Source organism: Agelaius tricolor, unplaced genomic scaffold (assembly GCF_023055355.1).
Source record: "Agelaius tricolor isolate 1412-34295 unplaced genomic scaffold, bAgeTri1.0.p SCAF_14, whole genome shotgun sequence".
Taxonomy (NCBI): Eukaryota; Metazoa; Chordata; class Aves; order Passeriformes; family Icteridae; genus Agelaius; species Agelaius tricolor.
The window spans coordinates 19,111,299-19,131,587 of NW_027269274.1; the positions used below are offsets into that span (position 1 = coordinate 19,111,299).

Genomic DNA, 20,289 nt, shown 5'->3' on the forward strand with positions numbered 1-20,289 from the left:
TATTCTTTTAAATTCCTCATTTCACGTGGAAAGTGGCAGCATCTCTTTAATCATCAGCAGATGTGAGCAACCCCAAAATTCACTGTGTGTCTGCAGCCTCTGATCTCCTGCCAGGGGAACAGGGCTGTGGGTTGGGAGTGCTCTACCCTGCTGGCAGGGACAAATTAGGGTGGTGTTGCTTTGTTTTGAGATGCTCCCCTTTGCATCATTACTCCCTGAAAATAAAAAAGGATTTCTCACTAAGGAGCCTGCTCAATTCTGAAGGAAAGGGCTGAGAAAACAACATTATTTTCTCAGTACCATACCATGGTTTATGTGCAGGAAATCTTTTCCTGCCTACTCGGTGTGGGATAATCAAAACTGCTTTCCCCATGTGCCCCATGTTGAAACATTGTGCATTTCCATTTTTTTATGAAATTCTGCTTGTTAGCACACGAGAGGAAGGTTCTGGATAATCCCTGATAGCTCCAGGGGTCTCCATGGAGCTGTGCAAGGCTGAAAGTGCAGCGTGCTGGGGTTTGTCATGCAGAGACCTTTCAGTGGGTGTGTAGGGGAAAACGAGAAGCATTTTTGTGCTGTGTGTGTTTAAGACAAAACTTCCAGATGGCAAAGGAGGAAAAACTGAGATTGATTTTTTTTTAACAGTAAGGAAGTTTAATTGTCTGAACTTTGAGCTATTTGGGTTTTCCCCTTCCATTCTCCAAAGGCACAGAGATCTTTTGGCGCCTTTTAATTCTTCTTGGGCTCCTTTTGATTTTTCTTTTCGGTGCACTGATATTTTTTTGCCATCAGTGTCGTCTGGCTGTCTCCTCAGCCCTCTGATTCATGTGGTTGCTCCTGTTTTCAACCACAAGCACTTCCTGCTGGAGCATTCCTGGGCATCTCCCTCTCCTCCCCGCTGGCTCAGGGGGCTCAGGATTCCTGCCACTCTGCACTTCTTGCAGGACATGGTTTGGAGCATTCCAGGGCTGCCTTGGCCTCTCTGTGTGAGTGAGAACAGCCTCTGCTTGTTCAGTAATAATGGCATTTTAGCTCTTATTGCTTCCTTATGAGGAATTTGCATCTATGGAATACATAGGCACGGATTTCACGTTTCAGTGCCAGTAATTCCGAACGCCTGGGATTCGCTCTGCACTAAAAATACATTTTAAAATAGATTTTAACATTTCAGTAGGAGGATGTAGCTCTTCTGTGGACTCAGCTTTGATAAAATGTCATTTTTTATCCTCACTTTGCAGCTGGAGGTTGTCTCAGGTGACTGAACTGGAAGGAAAATCATTTGAGGTATAGGAGGACAATGCTCAGCCCTTGGGCCCTGAAATGTGTTAAGAATAGATTTACTCCTTTCCTGAATAATAATGATCCTCTCCCAGCCATTTGTAAATCAGTAGGAGATCATTTTAACTGGGTAAAGCACAGCACATATTTAGTTTCTAACTTGATGTATTTGTGTTTTTACACGAATAGGAGAAAAATGTCAGGGTTTGTACGATACAGAAAGGTCTATATGCAGTAAGGGTAGAAAGAGAGGCATTAACCTGGGTGATTTCCTTCTGAAATTAGCTACACTAATTATTACTAATTAAATAAACATCACTTTGTTAATTTATTAGAGATTTTTGTGTATTAGAGATTTTTGTGATGATGAGGAGCTACTTTTATTACGGGTACATTTCCTTACTCGGAGGGAATTCCCTGCCATGAGATTGATTTTTCTGCACCACAGTGGCAAAACCAATGGAATCTGAAGGGACAGAAGACACAAGGAGCTGAGCAGGGCCCATTCCAAGGCACAGATGTGGATGGAATCTGGATAAACCAAATCCTTGAAATTCATGAAAAATCATATATTAATATAAAATCTATTAATATTAAAATATTAGAAGATAATAAGTTTATATTAATCTGTAAATCTATTCAAATATATTAATATCTAATTATTATATTGATATACTGAAATTAATATATTCCCTAAAAATAATGTCCTTTTTAGACTCTGGGTTATTTCTAAGGCAATAACTGAGGGAAAACTGTTGAGTGAAGAATTACTCTCATTGTTGGTATTATTAAATAAGACATTCTGTATTACAGTATTTAATATTTAATATGATATTACTCTGCTTAAACAAGTGGTGAGATTATCCTCAACAGTCCAAGTGCTGTAAGACAGACAACTTTACTCAGCTAAAATAATTAACTTTACTGCTCCTTCAAAAAGGAAAGCAAGTTGGTTTTTACTCCCCAAATAAACTTTATAATGCTAAGAAGCAGGAGGGAAAGGAGAAGGTAAAAAACTGATGAACAAATGAGGTATTTTCCTCCACTGTCTCTTAAGTACCATCAACTGCATGGTGAAAAATAATTATTTAGGAAGAAATTTAAGATACTGCTGGACATAAGAACAAGAAATTCAATAAATTAAGATAAGTAAGAATAAATTAAGAAATTTAAGATCCTGCTGGGCATATAACAAGAAAATATGTTCTATAGAAATCCTTATGTGCATTCTTGTTTTAAACCTATAAATAGATAAGTAGGTAAATAGATATGGGCATATTGAGGAAGAATCTGGGTTTCTGTGCCTCCAGTTCACTTCAGGTTTTTGACAGGCTCCACCAGAGCTCTGTGAATAGAAGTGGGATCTCCACCTCTTCTAAGCAGCCTTCCTCTGAGAAATCAGGAAAATTTCATTCCTATCTCACCAGTTTATAATCACAATCAGCTCTGCCACAAAACCCTTGAAATGAGACTTCAAACACTACCTTGGCAGGAAGAGGTGTAACTACTAAAAAGATATCATCAAGACCCAAGAAGGTTTTTTTTTTTCTTCTCTTATATTTTAAAGGCTCAATTTAGCCCTTTCATTTAACTAAATATAAAATCCAAAGAGCAATTTTTGGGCACTCCTTACCACCTGTGTCTTTAGTGTCTGACACTTCAGTCCAGCTGCTCTTAGATGTTCTTGGAGGGACAAGGAATGAAAGGCTCAAGGAGGGGAGCTAAATGAGAGCATGGATTGAGGATGGCATCCTAAATAGAGATAAAAAGCATCCAAAAAGGGTTTTTCTGAGTGTGCAGTATGAAATGTAGCAGAGCTATGGACACAGAATATGGATGTGCATCATTTTGGAGGCATGCATACTCAAATTAACTTCTCTCCAGAAAAATCTGTCCCTTCACCAAAATGAAAGCACTTTCATACCAAGATTCAACTGTTTCTGCTCACTCTGCTGCTGGAAGATAAACTCAGACTTCTATCATGGATCTATTTATCTATTATCTATCAATCTATCAATCCATTAATCTATCAATCTATCTATTATCTATCTATCAATCTATCAATCTATCAATCTATCATCTCCCTATTATCTATATATCAATCTATCAATCTATTAATTTATCTATTATCTGTCTATCAATCTATCAATCTATTTATTAATTTATCTATTATCTATCTATCTATCTATTTATTAATTTATCTATTATCTATCTATTTATTAATTTATCTATTATCTATCTATCTATCTATCATCTCCCTATTATCTATATATCAATCTATCAATCTATCAATCTATTTATTAATTTATCTATTATCTATCAATCAATCTATCTATCTATCTATTAATTTATCTGCTATCTATCAATCTATTTATTAATCTATTGTCTATCTATCTATCTATCTATCTATCTATCTGTCTATCATCTCCCTATTATCTATATATCAATCTATCAGTCTATCAATCTATTACCTATCAATCAATCTATCTATTCATTTATCTATTATCTATCTATCTATCTATCTATCTATCTATCTATCTATCTATCTACCAGAACTTTTTCCTTCTTTGGGGTGCAGGAGCTTAAAACTTGCTCCATGAATGTCTCCAATCCCTAGAAGAACCCACCCAGAATTTTGGTAAAAGGAAAATGCCACAGAGACAATTGCTGAGACCTTGAGTTTGTGCAAAGTCAGTTCAAAGATTCTTCTTGTCCAAAAGTGAGGATTTTTGGGGGTGAGGGAGAAGAGGCTTTTTATTTCCTCAAAAGTGTATATGTAGACTTTTTTTTTTCCTCAAATGAATTTATTGAAAGAGGATTCTGCCTCATTGCAACACTTTTGTAAGATCCAACAGTGTTTTACGTATCCAAAGGAATCCCAATATTGCTGTTCCATTTTTTGCAGCAGTTCTGATCCCAGGCTACTCAAACATGGTTGGAACATGGCACTGTGATGTCTTGGGTTCATACACTGCAAGAATTTGTCTGAGGAACGTGCAGAAGAGTCCACATGAGGGGTTTGGAGCTGTAAAGGTCAAGTTTTCAGATCCAGTGACTTAGAAAAATAAAATAGAATTTAGAATAATAGAATAATAGAATAGAATTTAAATAAAATATAATAATAATAATAATAATAATAATAATAATAATAATAATAATAATAATAATAATAGAAGTATCTTAGACTAATGAAGCAGGAGAGAGCTGAAGTGGCTCTGGGCTCTGCAGGCTGGGTGTCAATGCCTGTCCCTGTCCCTGCCCCTGTCCCTGTCCCTGTCCCTGTCCCTGGGGTGACAGGCTGGGGTTACTTCCAGGTGTGATGTTTCCCCTTTATTCTGCTTTCTTAGCTGACTGCAGCAAAATAGAAATCCATTCTCAGTTCCCCTGTGGCAATTCTTACAATTTTACACCACCTGATAAAGACGTGCCTGTCTATTTTTAAGACCTCCTCATTTAAGTAACTCCATCATTTTCTATGTCTCTTATTTTGTATATCCTATGATATACATGATATGTGTATGATATCATAGTATGATATATAATATATGATATTATGATATATAATATATGATATTATGATCAGTAATGTTTCCTCTTTCATAGATCCTAATTCATTTTGCAGTCACATAACAGAAGCCTCCAGAACTGCTTCATGAACTAATCAATGGTGTAATAGTGATGATTTTCATCTGAATATTGGGATAAACCACTTAGAAATAAACCACTTAGAAATAAACTACTTGGAGTAGAAACAGCTGAATATTGTGCATGAAAGTGCTCTCATTTTGGTGAAAGGACAGATTTTTACAGAGAGAACTTAATTTGGATTTAAGGGCCTTGAAAATGATGCACATCCATCCACATTTGCAGTGTTGCTGGTGCCCCAGGTTTTGTCCCAGCCAGAACAAAGCTTGGCCAGGAGTTTTCCATAAATAAATTTCCTCAGCCAGAGCACTGGTGATTTCCTGCAGGGGGCTGCTGTGGGATTAAGAAAGAAGAGTTTTTATTAACACCCTGTCACCACAAGTGCTAAACTTTGTATTCTGCAAGAGAAGGCTGGGGAAATGTGATACTGAGAGGTTCAGCAGTGCCCATCTCCAGTCTGGGAGAGGAATGAGTTCAGAGGGCTCAGTGTGAGAGCAGAGTGAAGCTGGAAATCCCAGAGGGGACTGGAATTCCTGGGCAGAGCTGCTCCAGGGGGATCATCTGTGTGCAGCAAACACCACTGCAGCTCAGATTTGCCTCCACTTGAAGGCAAGCACCTGGAAATGGCCAAGAATTGAGATGTGAGCAACCAGAAAGCAAAATAACCTCAAGTTTGTGAGCAGAACTCATCTACTGCAGTACCTAAAGTCAAGTTATGGTAAAATAATGCAAAGAGTCCAAGAAAATCTCTGGAGAGAGGGTGTGGCCACAGTGTTTCATTGGCCTTCGTGTCTGGAGGGCACAGAAGCTGAACCCAAGAAGTTATGGTATCTTGGAGGAGAATAAAGGTAAGAAATTCCATCAGAGCTGCCAAGGAAGCCAAGAACAGGGTGAAACTTTGGTGTCAGGAGCACACAGATATGACAAAAAATAATCTGTAGATAGGGAGTTAAACATCTGAGACACTGAACTTTCCTTGCAGAGAGGGAACAAAGTCAGGCAAAGAGAAGGAATAATAAACCTCCAAAAAGAAGAGGAATCTGCACAGAATTTGTCACAACAGACCAAAATTAGTTGGTCTAAAAGTTGCTGGTCCTTAAAGCAACACTGCATGGGCTAGAACAGATACCTGGGATAGAATTTAAACATGGTCTGTGGGCTGTGATTTATATTGCTCACAAAATCTCTAAAATGTACAAGGGGTGTAAAATCTCCCTCCATAACTGAGAGCAGCTGTCCCATCTGCCCAGCATTGCCACTCCCCCTTTCCCTGCCTTTTTTTGACTAAACATGCTGGATTGTCCAGTGGTGTCAGAGCTGTACTTGCCATATTTGCTCTCATATTGATTCTCACCAATGAAGGGAGCAAAATAACTTGATTAAATATTAATTTGTACAGAAAATATTGCAATTTCTCAGATTACATATGAGAGAAAGAAAGAAGCTTTGGTAACACAGATTGTAACTCTGATCAAAGCTCACAAGTATCACTAATGCTACCAAAAAGAGGTAAAAGTTACTGATTGATTGACATAAAATAATGTTTGAAAAGAATTAATTTAATACCCAATGTGTACCTTTGCATACACACTGACATTTTTATCAGTGTGTACACACATATTTTTATCAGCTATTTTTAGATTATTTGAGATAATTCTGGGGAGAATGAAGGTTTTGTTTTCTTGGTGTTTCAGGATTTGATTTGCACGTGTTGGCTTCCAGCAGGAGAGGCAGTGCTGCCGTGTCAGTCATTTGAAATTTCTGGGAATGTGTTCCATACATCCCTGGGAGCAGGAGCCATTTCTGCCATGATCAACCATCCCTGCCAGTGCCAGCAGGGTGATTTTATGGCTCAATAAATTGCCTTTAACCTCAACACATGATTTTATGTCAATCAGTCAATGACTGTGTGAGACCTTTCCAAAGCAAGTCCCTCAACAGCAAATATTCTGGATTTATCTGCTCATGCTCAAGGATTGGCCAGCTACACTCTCATGAAAATGCCAATATTTTTTGTCCTTTTCCCACTTAAAATTGCCTTCATTTTTCTCTAGTCTGAGTCCAAAAAGGGAGGATCTGCTGCTGTAACTCCATCTCACATATTTTGAGTTTGTGTTGCATGGGAAAGGTTTGTACTCTGTGTTTGCAAAAGCTCTCCTGACCTTTACTGCTTCAGGAATTTGCTTTGCAGCTTGGTGGCATGTGAATCCTTGTCTTTATTTACAATAGGTAGCCTGAGCTGAACTCAGGCAACTCTCACTTCTGCAATCAATTCCTATTTAATTGGATCTTTCAGAATCTGGTGGTTATGAATTTACACTCCCAGTCAATTCCAGACCACCTCTGCCATGGGTGTCCAAGTGTTTCACCTCCAATTGGCTTTGTTGGAGGTTTTTTAAAGCAAAGCTTGCTGGCCACCATCACCACCTCTGGAAACAGTTGAAAATATCCATTTATTAAATTCTTGTACAGAAGATTCCCAGTGTTGGGGCAGGGGTAGGCTGAAAGGGAAGGCTGATGTGTGTCAGAATGGCTCAGGCAGTGTTTGTGGGGTCAAAAACGACTCCCACACTCCCACAGGAGTGCTGCCAAATTATTGATGGTGCTGCCAGGCTGGGGATGAGATGGATACAACACATTGCCAGGAGAAAAAATCTGGGAAATTATTCCAATGGCTCCTGTGCCAGCCTTGGAGTGCAGGTGTCCCACACAGCCTTTGATGCTTTCAACATCCAGGAGCCTGCAGCCCTTCCTTGCAGAGCTGATTTCAGAATTATTGCACAGCTTGGAATTGTTTCAGACTGCAGGAGGGAGAGAGATGTTTGCTTCAGGACCTGCTGAGCTGCTGCTTCATCCTGATTCTTCCAGGAGTGGGAACTCTACATTTTTATTTCTCTTTTGAGAACAAGTCAGTGTTGAATGCTCTTTGAATGATCTTTAAACAGCTGGAAAAGAACAAATGTTTTTAGCAAATGGCTCATCTATTAATTAATCTTTCACCAGGACAGAGCAGCAAGCAGTAGCTTCATTTCCAAACTGTAACTCAGCTCAGCTGTTTGGGGCTGTGGGATGAGTTCAGTGCTGGATGCAAACAGAATGAGCAGCAGCAAAGCTGCCCCAAAACTGAGGGTGAAAAAACCTTCTCCTCTGGGTTTGCAGGATGGGTTTCTTATCTGTGGGTCTACATTGTCACTCCTGCTCCATAACTCCCAGACCCAAAGTTGAGGAATCTTTAGTTCAGGAGATGTTTCTGCTAGCTGGGATATAAAGGCAGTTTTATTTTTCCTGCTTTGTATTTTTGTTTCCTGACATTCCATCAATAAATGCTTATAGCCAGCTGTAAAATGACTAAATAATCTATAATAACTAAATAAATAACTAAAGTTGATTAGCACAGTAATCAACTGAAGCACAGTTTCTGAAATCATGAGAAGGAAAAATTGTGGAGCTTTCTGGACTATTGGAACAAAGGTGTTTTGGATCTGTAAGCACAGAGCTTGTTGAAGAATTTAATGTAACTGTAGCAGGATTTTCCCTTTATTCTGTGAAAAGCAATGTAAGGAAGAGCATTTCTTAGTCCTGGTGATGCTTCCAGTTGCATGAGAAGATAAGGGTGGTGAGATAATCCAATCTGTAATTGGGAAATCAAAGCCTTACAGGGAAGTTCATGACTTGGACTAAAACTCCACTTTTGAGAAACTTTTGAAGACTGCAAACCCCAGAAATACACTCCAAGCTGATAAAGCAGATACCAAGGATTTTTTATTTTAATTACCTTGTGGTAAGGATATTAATTTGCACTGCATTGTTTCTCAGGGTAAATGCTTTGCAGAATTTGATTACTCTGTAGGGTTTAATTAACTCTATTAGAGTTAACAATAAATCCTATAGGGTTATTTTATTAACCCTAGAGAATTTATTAACAGACCTGCTCTAGTCTGCATCCAAACTGCATTTCCAGTTCAGGCTTTTGGGGTGTGGAAGGCCAATATTTCAGCTCATTAGAACTCTCAGGTAGGTCAGGATTTTGTGCATCTCTGTGGTTTTGGCTCAGGATGCAAAAATTCCTCATGCTGAAGGCAGGAGTTGATTGGGTTTGCTTCCTTGTTAAACCAGAAGATTATGTGGTTTTATTATTTTTTTTAATTAGAAGAATACATTCAGTTTATGAGAGTGAGGTTTTAGAATCTCATTTTTATAAACTTTCAACTAGAAGAGACGTGTGTATTTTTAACAGAAGTGTGGGATTCTTTTAACTTAAATATCACCTAAAAACTCCCCAAACTGATTTCCAAATGCTGTTCAAGGTCAGCTTTATTTTCACAGCTGCTCCTCATGTTACCAGGAACATTTCTCTCTGCTTCACAAGCCTCAGATCCCGCATCATTTGACTGGTGATCAACATCTGCCTAATTTCAGCTGGAGAATAACACTCCCTTTATGCTCCAAGCCTGTAGGACAGCATACACGGTGTTATTGTGGATTTCCACTCATGGGGACACGGCCCTTCCTCGGGGTGGACAGAACCCCACATTGCTGAAATTGTAATGAGAAGGTTTGGGATTAAAGTTGGCACATTAATAGGATTAAGAGTTTGGCAGCCTTTCATGGTCTCTGTTTTGTATTATTTAGTCTTTGTGTCTAAGCTTGAGTTTTGTTTCTGCCCTCAGTGTGTGTAGAACGTTGGTTTTGAAATGATGGCTTTCAGTTTCCCAGAGTTACAACAAATGATTTTAAATAAAAGTAACTCAGTTTTTTCGTTTTCTTCTCCTGAATTTAGAGCACACTCAGCAACAAGTTGGTGTGACTGAGTTACTTTTAAGTTAGGCAAGCAGCACAATTCTTCTGAAATTTCATTTTTACTACCCAATAGCCAGCTCTGGGGCATTTTTTTTCACTGAAACTAAATGAAGTTACATTTTTCAGCTATGTCCTAATTGACAGGAATGTTGTGCTCAGTGGTTTTGGCTCCTTAAAATCCCATCCTGTTGTTCAGTTCTGTGATGCCACCTCCTTTCACAGGCCCAGCTTTGAAGGGTTGGGATCAGTGCCATGAAAATGCAGGGGAAGGAGAGCTCAGCCTGGGTTTTCCCAGCCCCATTTTCAGGCTGGAGTGGCAGAACTCTGAAGAGCACTCATGCACAGAATATTGGCAATAATCTCCTAGAGATGCATGGGACTGGCAGTGTGATTCAAGCCTTGAATTCAGCAATGAAAAGTGAGTTAGGAAACTCAATTTCCATGGATTTTTTAAGTTCTCCAAGTGTTTGCTCCTATCCTAAACCCTCAAGTACATATAGGGTTATTTGTAGGGCTTATTCAGGTCTAACACTTCCTATTCCCAAACAGGAAATTCAAGCTCCATCCCAGGAAGCTGCTGCATTAATATTTTAGTGCAATTTAGTGAATTAGTGAATTTAGTGAATTAATATTTTAGTGAATTTTTCACTATTTAGCCGCAAAAGGAAGGACTCAGTGCCATTCCCACAGCAGCATTCCAGGAATTCATTGAATGGGAATATTCAGGTTTTTCACTGGATATTCAGGTAGAAAGACACGGAATTGTAATCAGGGATTGACACCACAGCATTCCTGCAGCCAGAGGTTTTGCAGGATTTTTGCATTTTTTAAAGCATTTAGAAGTTTTAGGCTGTGATACCCAGCAGTTTATGTGTACTGCAATTATTCCTGAATTGCCATTCATGGGCATTTTTACCAGTGATGGGCCTTTGCAGGGTGCCAGGTATTTTTTCTTCTCTCTAAATGCATCAGCAACTCCTTTAAACTAAACAACTTCTTAGAATTCATGTTGTCCGTTTTTTTACAAATTTTATTTGAAAGTGCTATTAATATGCATAAAAGTATTCATAAAAGTAAGAAAAAATAATTATTTTTTTTACTTAGAGAAGTAAAGAAACCTGGTCTTCTTTTCTCTAACTGAGTTTGACAGGGCACTGTACAGCCAAAATTGATGAAAATAGGTTAATTTCTCAGTAATTGAATCATTTTCTCTCATAATTTTTGTTGATGAACCTAACATTTGTTATATAACAAAATGTGGATATAGGAATATATAAAATGTGGATATAAGAATGATTGTGAATGATTCCTACCTGCCACCACTGATTTGCTGAGCACTGGTGGGACACACAGGACTGGAATTCTTTATTCCTCAGCCCCTTTCTGAGGAAAAGGCTGAGTTTTGCCTCATTTTCAGCCCCTCTGCATAAACCTACCAACATCAGTTTTGAAATAATTATAATTTTAGCTTCTTTTAAGAAGATTCATTGGTTCTGGAGATGACACTGGCAGCTCTCTCCTCCAGTGACACCAATGCTGCCTCCCCACTAAAATCCTAACCACACTCAGGTGGTTTTTTGCCTGTTCTTTGGGGCAGAACTGGAGCAGCACAACCCCAGTACAGCATTTCTGCCACCCAATCCCCAATTCCTGGAGCAGAATTTCAGCTCCCACTCCTGGGTGTGAGCCCTGAGGAATGGCAGATGCACATTGGAAGGAGCTCTGGAAATGTGCATTATTATTGGCATTGGAAATGTGCATTATTGACACTGGAAATGTGCATTATTGACACTGGAAATGTGCATTATTGCATTGGAAAAGTGCATTACTGGCACGGGAAATGTGCATTATTGGCACTGGAAATGTGCATTATTGCATTGGAAATGTGCATTATTATTGGCATTGGAAATGTGCATTATTGGCACTGGAAATGTGCATTATTGCCATTGGAAAAGTGCATTATTGGCACTGGAAATGTGCATTATTGCATTGGCATTGGGAATGTACATTGTTGGCACTGGAAATGTGCATTATTGCATTGGAAATGTGCATTCCTGGCTCTGGAAATGTGCATTATTGACACTGGAAATATGCATTATTGGCACAGAGAATGTGCATTATTGGCACAGGGAATGTGCATTACTGGCACTGGAAAAGTGCATTATTGCATTGGAAATGTGCATTATTATTGGCATTGGAAATGTGCATTACTGGAAATGTGCATTATTGCCATTGGAAAAGTGCATTATTGGCACTGGAAATGTGCATTATTGCATTGGCATTGGGAATGTACATTGTTGGCACTGGAAATGTGCATTATTGCATTGGAAATGTGCATTCCTGGCTCTGGAAATGTGCATTATTGACACTGGAAATATGCATTATTGGCACAGAGAATGTGCATTATTGGCACAGGGAATGTGCATTACTGGCACTGGAAATGTGCATTATTATTGGCACTGGAAATGTGCATTATTGCCATTGGAAATATGCATTATTGGCACAGGGAGTGTGCATTACTGACATTGGAAATGTGCATTATTGGCACTGGAAATGTGCATTATTCCCATTGGAAATTTGCATTATTGGCACTGGGAATATGAAATACTGACACTGGAAATGTGCATTATTGGCACGGGAAATGTGCATTATTGCCATTGGAAATGTGCATTACTGGCACTGAGAATGTGCATTATTGGCACTGGGAATATGAAATACTGACATTGCAAATGTGCATTATTGGCACTGGAAATGTGCATTATTGGCACTGGAAAAGTGCATTATTATTGGCATTGGGAATGTACATTGTTGGCACTGGAAATGTGCATTATTGGCACAGGAGATGTGCATTATTTGCACTGGAAATGAGCATTATTCCCATTGGAAATTTGCATTATTGGCACTGGGAATATGAAATACTGACACTGGAAATGTGCATTATTGCATTGGAAATGTGCATTCCTGGCTCTGGAAATGTGCATTATTGGCACTGGAAATGTGCATTATTGCATTGGAAATGTGCATTCCTGGCTCTGGAAATGTGCATTATTGGCACTGGGAATGTGCGTTATTGCATTGGGAATGTGCATTACTGGCTCTGGAAATGTGCATTATTCCCATTGGAAATGTGCATTATTGGCACTGGGAATATGAAATATTGACAGTGGAAATGTGCATTATTGCCATTGGAAATATGCATTATTGCCATTGGAAATGTGCATGATTGGCACTGGAAATGTGCATTATTTGCACTGGAAACGAGCATTACTGGCTCTGCTTTGCACTCAGGGGAAGAAGGTGGTGCAGAGCACTGGGATCTGCCTCTGGCCAGCAGGGCAGGAAGAGAAATGTGTTTTCCCAGCTATGGAGAAGCCCCAAAAGCTGTGGGGATCGCAGCATTCCCTGAGGCCAGGTCAGGGGTGTCTGTGTGCCCATGACCCAGGATCCTGCCAGGAGCTCTCCTGCCCAAGCAGCAGCATCAAGAACCCCAATTTTTTTACAGGATCCACAAAAACCTCCACAGAAAGCCAAGGTTTGTGACACCACTGTCCTTTGTGCAATTAAATTTGGCACAAAAGGGCATTTTTAAAGAAGCGAGGATCTCCAGTTCTTGAGGTTCAGGAAATCCACTGCTTGGATGGACACTGAGCCCCCAAGGACACCAGAGGCAGTGGCACCACTGCTGAATTTGGTGTTAGACCCCCCTGAAGGGCTCAGCAGCCAGGGTTTATCTTGAGCTTCACTGCTCACCTTCCCTCTCCTCACCTGGAACAAGCACCACCCCTGTTTCCAATGCATTCCCAAAGCTGATTTTTCCCACCAGGCAGAAATGGCCTCCCACCTAATAATGTACAGATTAATGTACAAATTAATCCATTCCAGCACAAAACTGGATATTACATGGCAAAAAGGCAAAATTGTGGGATACTGAGCCATGAGGGTTTTCATTTGAAACTCAATAATGAAGAAATAGCATTTTGTGATTATCTCCCAGAAGAGCTGACTCTGAAAACTTAATTCTGGAGTATTTAAAGAAAATTTGTACTGTTATGTTTAAATGTGATTAAAATTTAATATATCATCTGGCACATCTTTACAGTGCTTGATCTCCGTGATCTTGGGAGATTTTAATGCGCTGAAAATGCTGCCAAGCTCCAGCTGTAAAGTTTCCATCCTATTTTGAAATGTGCCACTCTTCTCCAAAGCTGCAGAACTGTCTTCTGAAGCTATTTTTATATATACAGATGTGTGTGTGTGTGTGTGTGTGTGTGTGTGTGTGTGTGTGTATTCAAGACCTGTTAGTTATTGCTGTTCAGTAAAAATATAATTTTCAATATATTTTTTAAGAAAAGACAATAAGACAGTCGAAATCAGAAAGAACACAACCAACTTTGAAAGGAACTGGTGTTACACAGCTAAGAAATGTAAAGTATTTTCATATTTCTCCTACTATCCAAAAAATAGCCCAAGGGGAAAAACCAACATGAATTCAAAGTGCCAGACTTCAGAAAGGAATCAGTGCTGCCTATAACCCATTTTTGCCTCCAGATTGCCTGATTTGAGGCTCAAATTGGTCCAGCATTGAGGCCAAGATGACAAATTCAGTGGCAAAAGGGAAATCTGTTACCTTGGCACTATCTGGTAAACTCAATTGCATCCATGTTTCTCTCCAAAAAAAGGCAATTATCCAAAGAGTTTTCAGGTGCTGGCTTGGCACTCCAGGGCCTCACTACTGAATTTGTTATCCAGCACCTCTTCCCACATTTTTATGAGGAGAAAACCTGGGCATTGTGGTCAGCACTGCTAATTAACATGGACATCAGTTTAATTAAACCTCTCCATTCTCAGGGCAAGTCCTCTGGGAAAGCAGAGGTGTTTGTTGGGGGTAGAAGGAATTCAGCACATTTTAGGAGGGCCTCAGCAGCATTTAGAAGAGCACAAGAGGGATGTGTCTCTGTTTTTGTGTAAAAGGTGTGGATCTCCTGGTGCCAGGCACTTCCTACAAAGGAGGAGTTAAATTTAAAACTACTGAGAAGCTCATGACAATTTCTCCAGTCTGAACTATGGGAATCAGAAAAACAGAAACTTCCACAGGCACTGAAGGGTTTGAGCTGCAGCCTGGGGAGAAGCTTGGATTGATGTAAAAATACAATATACAGATATTAAGCAGAAAAATCATAAACTTATGGTTCTATAGTTGTAAGATTATGCCTTAAGCAAGTGAGCAGCTGCACTGCTGAGATGGTGAAGGGTTTGTAGTGTAGGGCTGGGGTTGTGTGGAGTGAGCTGAGAGCTCAGAATTAGAACAGAAGCATTTGTGTGCATGTGAGACAGAAGCCATTGGATAAAAGTGTCCACAGTGCAGCAGAAGTGAGTGAAGGTGATGGGTTAGAAAAGCAAAATAAACCCTGTGGCAGCTGTCCATTGGGTTAGAAAGTTCTGTATTGCCTTGTAACAAAGAACTTGTGACTGCTCTTGAGCTATGGCTGAATGCTTGCTCCTCTAAAATCTCACAGCCCCTGGACTGATGTTTGTCTGAGCTATAAATCATTTTTAGCTTGGAAATAATCCCACCCCTTCATCACCAGCAGTGCCAATGACACTGTACAAAACCCCATCCTCTGAAGGCTCTGTGGGAAGATGAACAAATGCAAGGTCAGGGAGATGGCAGGACTGGCACAGCCCTCCTGATGTACCCTGGCAAATCCCATCCTCCCAACCTCAACCCTGCAGCCTCTCCACCCATCCCTGATTTTGGGCAGGACCAGGAGCTCTCCCTGACTCCAGCTCTGTCAGACATCCCCTGATCTCCCTCAGGTTCTGCTGCCTGTGGGCATCCAGAGCCCCAAAACCTTCCTGGCAGTGAAGGACAAAGTGTCACAAAGGCAAAGCAAAAGAGCTTGTCCAGACTGAATTCATCTCTGTGCTGGCTTTTCCTTGGATCTCTCTAAAATGCTGTTGCTGAGTGGCTTCACACACTCAACTGGAGGTTCAGGGAGCATCAATTCAATCCCTCCACCTCCATCATAATCATGCTGGAGGAAATTAAAAATATTGCCTTTAAGAGTGGCTGAAGGACACGTGGTGGTCGGTAGCTCCATGAGCAAGTCTGAGACTTGATCTCTGGTTTTCCTGCAGAGTTTTGGCTCAGGGCATCTCTGTTTCAATAAGGAAATCCCGTGACAGAGTCCTTGCCTGTGCTTGTGCCTAGACAGGATCAGCTTCATGAATTAATGGATTTAATAACTGAAGAACTGCAACAGACTCAGCACATAGCTGGGAGCCTGGTGGCCCTGAGGACCCTGAGGCCACAGGGGTGTCCCCAATGCCACAGGGGTGTCCCCAGGGCTAAAGGGGTGTCCCCAATGCCACAGGAGTGTCCCCAATGCCACAGGTGTGTCCCCAGGGCTAAAGGGGTGTCCCCAATGCCACAGGGGTGTCCCCAATGCCGCAGGGGTGTCCCCAGGGCCGCAGGGGTGTCCCCAGGGCTAAAGGGGTGTCCCCAGGGCTAAAGGGGTGTCCCCAATGCCGCAGGTGTGTCCCCAATGCCACAGGTGTGTCCCCAAAGCCACAGGGGTGTCCCCAGGGCCGCAGGGGTGTCCCCAATGCCACAGGGGTGTCCCCAAGGCCGCAGGTGTGTCCCCAGTGCCACAGGGGTGTCCCCAGGGCCGCAGGGGTGTCCCCAGGGCCACAGGTGTGTCCCCAGGGCCGCAGGGGTGTCCCCAGGGCCGCAGGGGTGTCCCCAATGCCGCAGGAGTGTCCCCAGGCAGCTGCGGAGGCCCAGCCCCAGTTCCCAGGGGATGAGCAGTGCCTGGCCAGGGCTGCAGCCCGGGGTGCCCCTTCCTGCCGGGCACAGCTCCTCTCCCTGGCACAAAGGCTGCTGGCACCAGCCTGGGGGAGCTGCTGTGCCAAGCTGCTCCCTGGAGCTTCCTCCCACACAGGACAGCTCCACTCCAGCTCCTTCCAAGGGGTTTCACTCTGTTATTCAAAATGCTGTGGCTAAAGATTATCCAGGAATTCAGCCATGAATGCCCAGAGCGGGTTTTATGTGTGTGTACATGCAAATGTATACACAAAAATGTGTGTGCACTTATTGGGATGAAGAATTCCCTTCATTTCCACTTTTTGATATACAGAAATGGGATTTTAAAAATATAAATAGTGAACAAAGGGATCCTTGACATAAACATTCCTCAGCCAAAAGAGGAAGTTTACTTGGATAGGAATATTTATAGGAGTGAGAGCTTGAGCAACAAGTCCAAACATTGTAACATAAAACTATCATAAGTATTTAAATAAAAAGTAGCATGATATAGTAGAAAAGTAGCATGATATAGTTCCTATTTATAAAATACATCTAAGAAATTAGTAAGTGTTAATCTGTATCATCAGAATGGCTTCCCTGTGAATGAAATTATTCATTAAGGTGGCCCATAATGAATATTTTGAGTTTCCTCTATACTGTAAAACTGTTAATTTTGTAAATTTTTTACATGAAGTCTGTTGAAAAGCTGTCACTTTTCTCGTGCACAGTTCAATGCACACATATTTAGTTGTAGCACAACTTTTATTTCCTTTCACTCCTCAAACAGCCCCAAGTGTGCAATGCCTGGTGGAGGCACCTCCACGAAAGGGATTGCTGACCACGGGCAGATTAAAAACCAATTTAACTGATGGCCACAAACAGAGCTCAGAGTTTGCCATGGCCACAAAGATTTTCTGTCAGGGCATGAAAGCAATGAATCAGTATGCAGAAGGTATTGCCTGCCCCATAGAGATGCTAATGCTGTGGCACTTTGGAAACTCATGTTCTACATTTACTGTTCACACCCCATGGAAGCTAACCAGCCTTAGCCTGAGCTAATGAAATCAAAAGGCTGCAAAATGTCACATTTTCTCAAAATGTCACATTTTCTCATCCCCCTGAAGCCTAATTTTGGGATCTTTAGGCTCTTTCTATGAGTTGTTTGACAACCGTGGTGCTGCCTGGCTGTCATGAGGCACAATTGTCCCAAAGCTGAAGAGTTACACTCACACAGAGCTGCTGCAGCCACTTTATCTGCACAAAATAAAGGGCCCATCAGCCTCCTGCTCCAGAAAATGACAGAAAACCCCAAGAATAAATTAAAGAAAGTATAAAATAGCAGAACAAAGCTCAAAAGTTTCAGCAAGTTACCACTGGGGACTTACATTTTGTGGTCCATTGTTTTTTTAGTTTTTTGTGGGTTTTTTGATTTGTTTTTGTTTTGGTTTTCTTTTCCTGAAGTGCTATAAAAATATCTATGTGAGCAGTTTACACATTGCAGGCATGTTTAGACAGAATATTTTATACCTAGCTGATACTGCTATATATAGCAGTAGATATTTGAAAGCTCAGGTATTTTCTAAGTCAGGACCTAATCTACAAATATATAAAACAGATGTTATATATAAAATATATAACCCATATAAAATATAGAAATATCTGTTATACACAATAGGTATAAAATACACAAAATATAAGATAATACACAAATTATATAAAATATAGGAAGGACATTAATACAGTAATATATAAGATATGATGCATATCTAATATGGGAATATGAATATAGATAATATTTATAATATAAAAATGGTTTTTATAGAGATATAGATATATTTATATATAGTTATAGAGATTTATGGATTTATAGATATATAGGTATATAGATTTATAGATTATATAGATATATATTTTTATATAGTTATATTTTTATATAGTTATATATAGTTATATATAGTTATATATAGTTATAGAGATGTATAGATACATAGATTTATAGATATATAGGTATATAGATTTATAGATTATATAGATATATATTTTTAATATAGTTATATTTTTATATAGTTATATATAGTTATATATAGTTATATAGAGTTATCTAGAGTTATAGAGAGTTATAGAGAGTTATAGAGATGTATAGATACGGATTTATAGATATATAGATTTATGGATATATAGATTAATAGATTATATAGATATATAGACATAAAGACATATAGATATAGATATAAAATAAACATAAAATATATAAACCCACATAAAATTAAATAAAAATTCGCTCTCCAACGCATCAATCCCAGCAATTTATGGCCACAAGCGCTTCTGGCAGCGCGCGGGAAGCAGAGCAACCCGCGGCACCCATTCCCCTGCCTTAGGGGCAGCGCAGCGCAGCCCCCAGCCGCCCTTCCCCGCTCCCCCGGCCGCAGAGAGCCCCGCGGAGGCTCCGCGGGCGCGGACTCACCGAGCGCAGCATCGCAGAGCAGCTGCTGCGGGTGCGCGGGCGCGCAGCTACAGCCGGACACGGCGGCGGGCAGCGCCCAGAGCGCCCAGAGCGCCCAGAGCGCCAGCGCTGCCCCTCGGGCCCCGGGGCTGCTGCCGCTGCCCGCTCGGCTCATGCTCCGCACGGGGGAAGGCTCGGCCCGAGCCGCGGTGTCCCGGCCGCGCTGGGACGCTCAGGGATGGATGCTCCGGATGGATCCCCGGGGATGCTGGGGACGCCAAACGCTGCTCGCTCCGAGCGCTGCCGGTGCTCGCTGCCTCCAAATCGCCCGGACATGGGACCCTCTTATTTATGGCCCCGGCGCCGAGCCCCGGCCCCGCCTTCCCGCGCTTCAAAGCTCATTTATTGGTGACATCGTCCCAAAGAAGCTCGGGAGTGGAAATGGTAATGGCCAAAAGCTCCCACAAAACCGGCTTTTACGCGGATCTGAAGCTGATTTTTGAGCGTTTTATCTCCTCCGAGTGAGTTTGCGTCCAGTTTGGATTTCAAAGGCGGCTCTGCGATCTTATTTTGGGCGAGTAAACAGAGCTGTCCTGTGTTAAGCTCCCGATCTTGCCCTGCACTTTGCTGAGCTGCCGTCCCCGTTCGCAGGCGGGACAGAACTTCATTCATGGACAGGAAACCTCTCAATGCTCCGCTTGTGAGCCTCCGGCATCGCTGGTTACAGGGAACAACCAATTACAGCTCAAAGCCACAAGAAAAGGCATTTGAAACGAAATTATTTCATGGCAGGTTTAATTTCGAATAGAAAGGAGAAGTATGCCAGTGGTGTGTTTTGGAGGCACAGCCGTTTCCCTGCATTCCTTGTTAATGCAAATCCTGCTCGGAGGAGATCCGTGCCTGTATTTCCTGGCTGGTGTTGGAAGTGGAATTCAGCGGAATAAACGCAGAGTTCAGAAATCCTTTTCACCTTCAGAGCTTCGGTTGCTGTGGCAATCTGGGTGTGTGTAACCTGTGGGCAGCCTCTTTTTATAAAGAAAAATGTTCCATGAGGAAGCAACCCGAGGTTTGATTAGAGAGTAATAAAGAACATCTCTGGATTGGCATGCAGGACAGGGCTGCTTAAACAATGCTGTGTTTTCTCACAACCCAAATCAAACCTAGGAATTGAAAATTCATTAACATGACCTGAGCCATTCCAATCCAGGCTCATGAAAATGTATTTTGTTCAGGCTGAGGTTTAGGTGTGCCCAAAGCAGCTTGTTACCTTTAGAGAGAAGTGTACATGTTTTACAGCAGCAGATTTATTTCATTTCTG

The 20,289-nt window shown here is 41.2% G+C and overlaps 2 protein-coding genes across 2 annotated transcripts in view; one reads left to right on the forward strand and one right to left on the reverse strand.

The window, feature by feature from the left end:
* Positions 1–19,699, reverse strand: part of TIMP4 (TIMP metallopeptidase inhibitor 4) — a 32,352-nt gene extending 12,653 nt beyond the window's left edge. The window contains 2 exon segments of the mRNA XM_071440059.1: positions 18,993–19,216; positions 19,255–19,699. Of these exon segments, the coding sequence (XP_071296160.1) occupies positions 18,993–19,216; positions 19,255–19,307 (277 nt within the window). The 5' untranslated portion in view covers positions 19,308–19,699.
* SYN2 (synapsin II) overlaps positions 1–20,289 on the forward strand; it is a 203,980-nt gene that overhangs the window by 129,254 nt on the left and 54,437 nt on the right. The gene's annotated exons all lie outside the window — the stretch shown is intronic.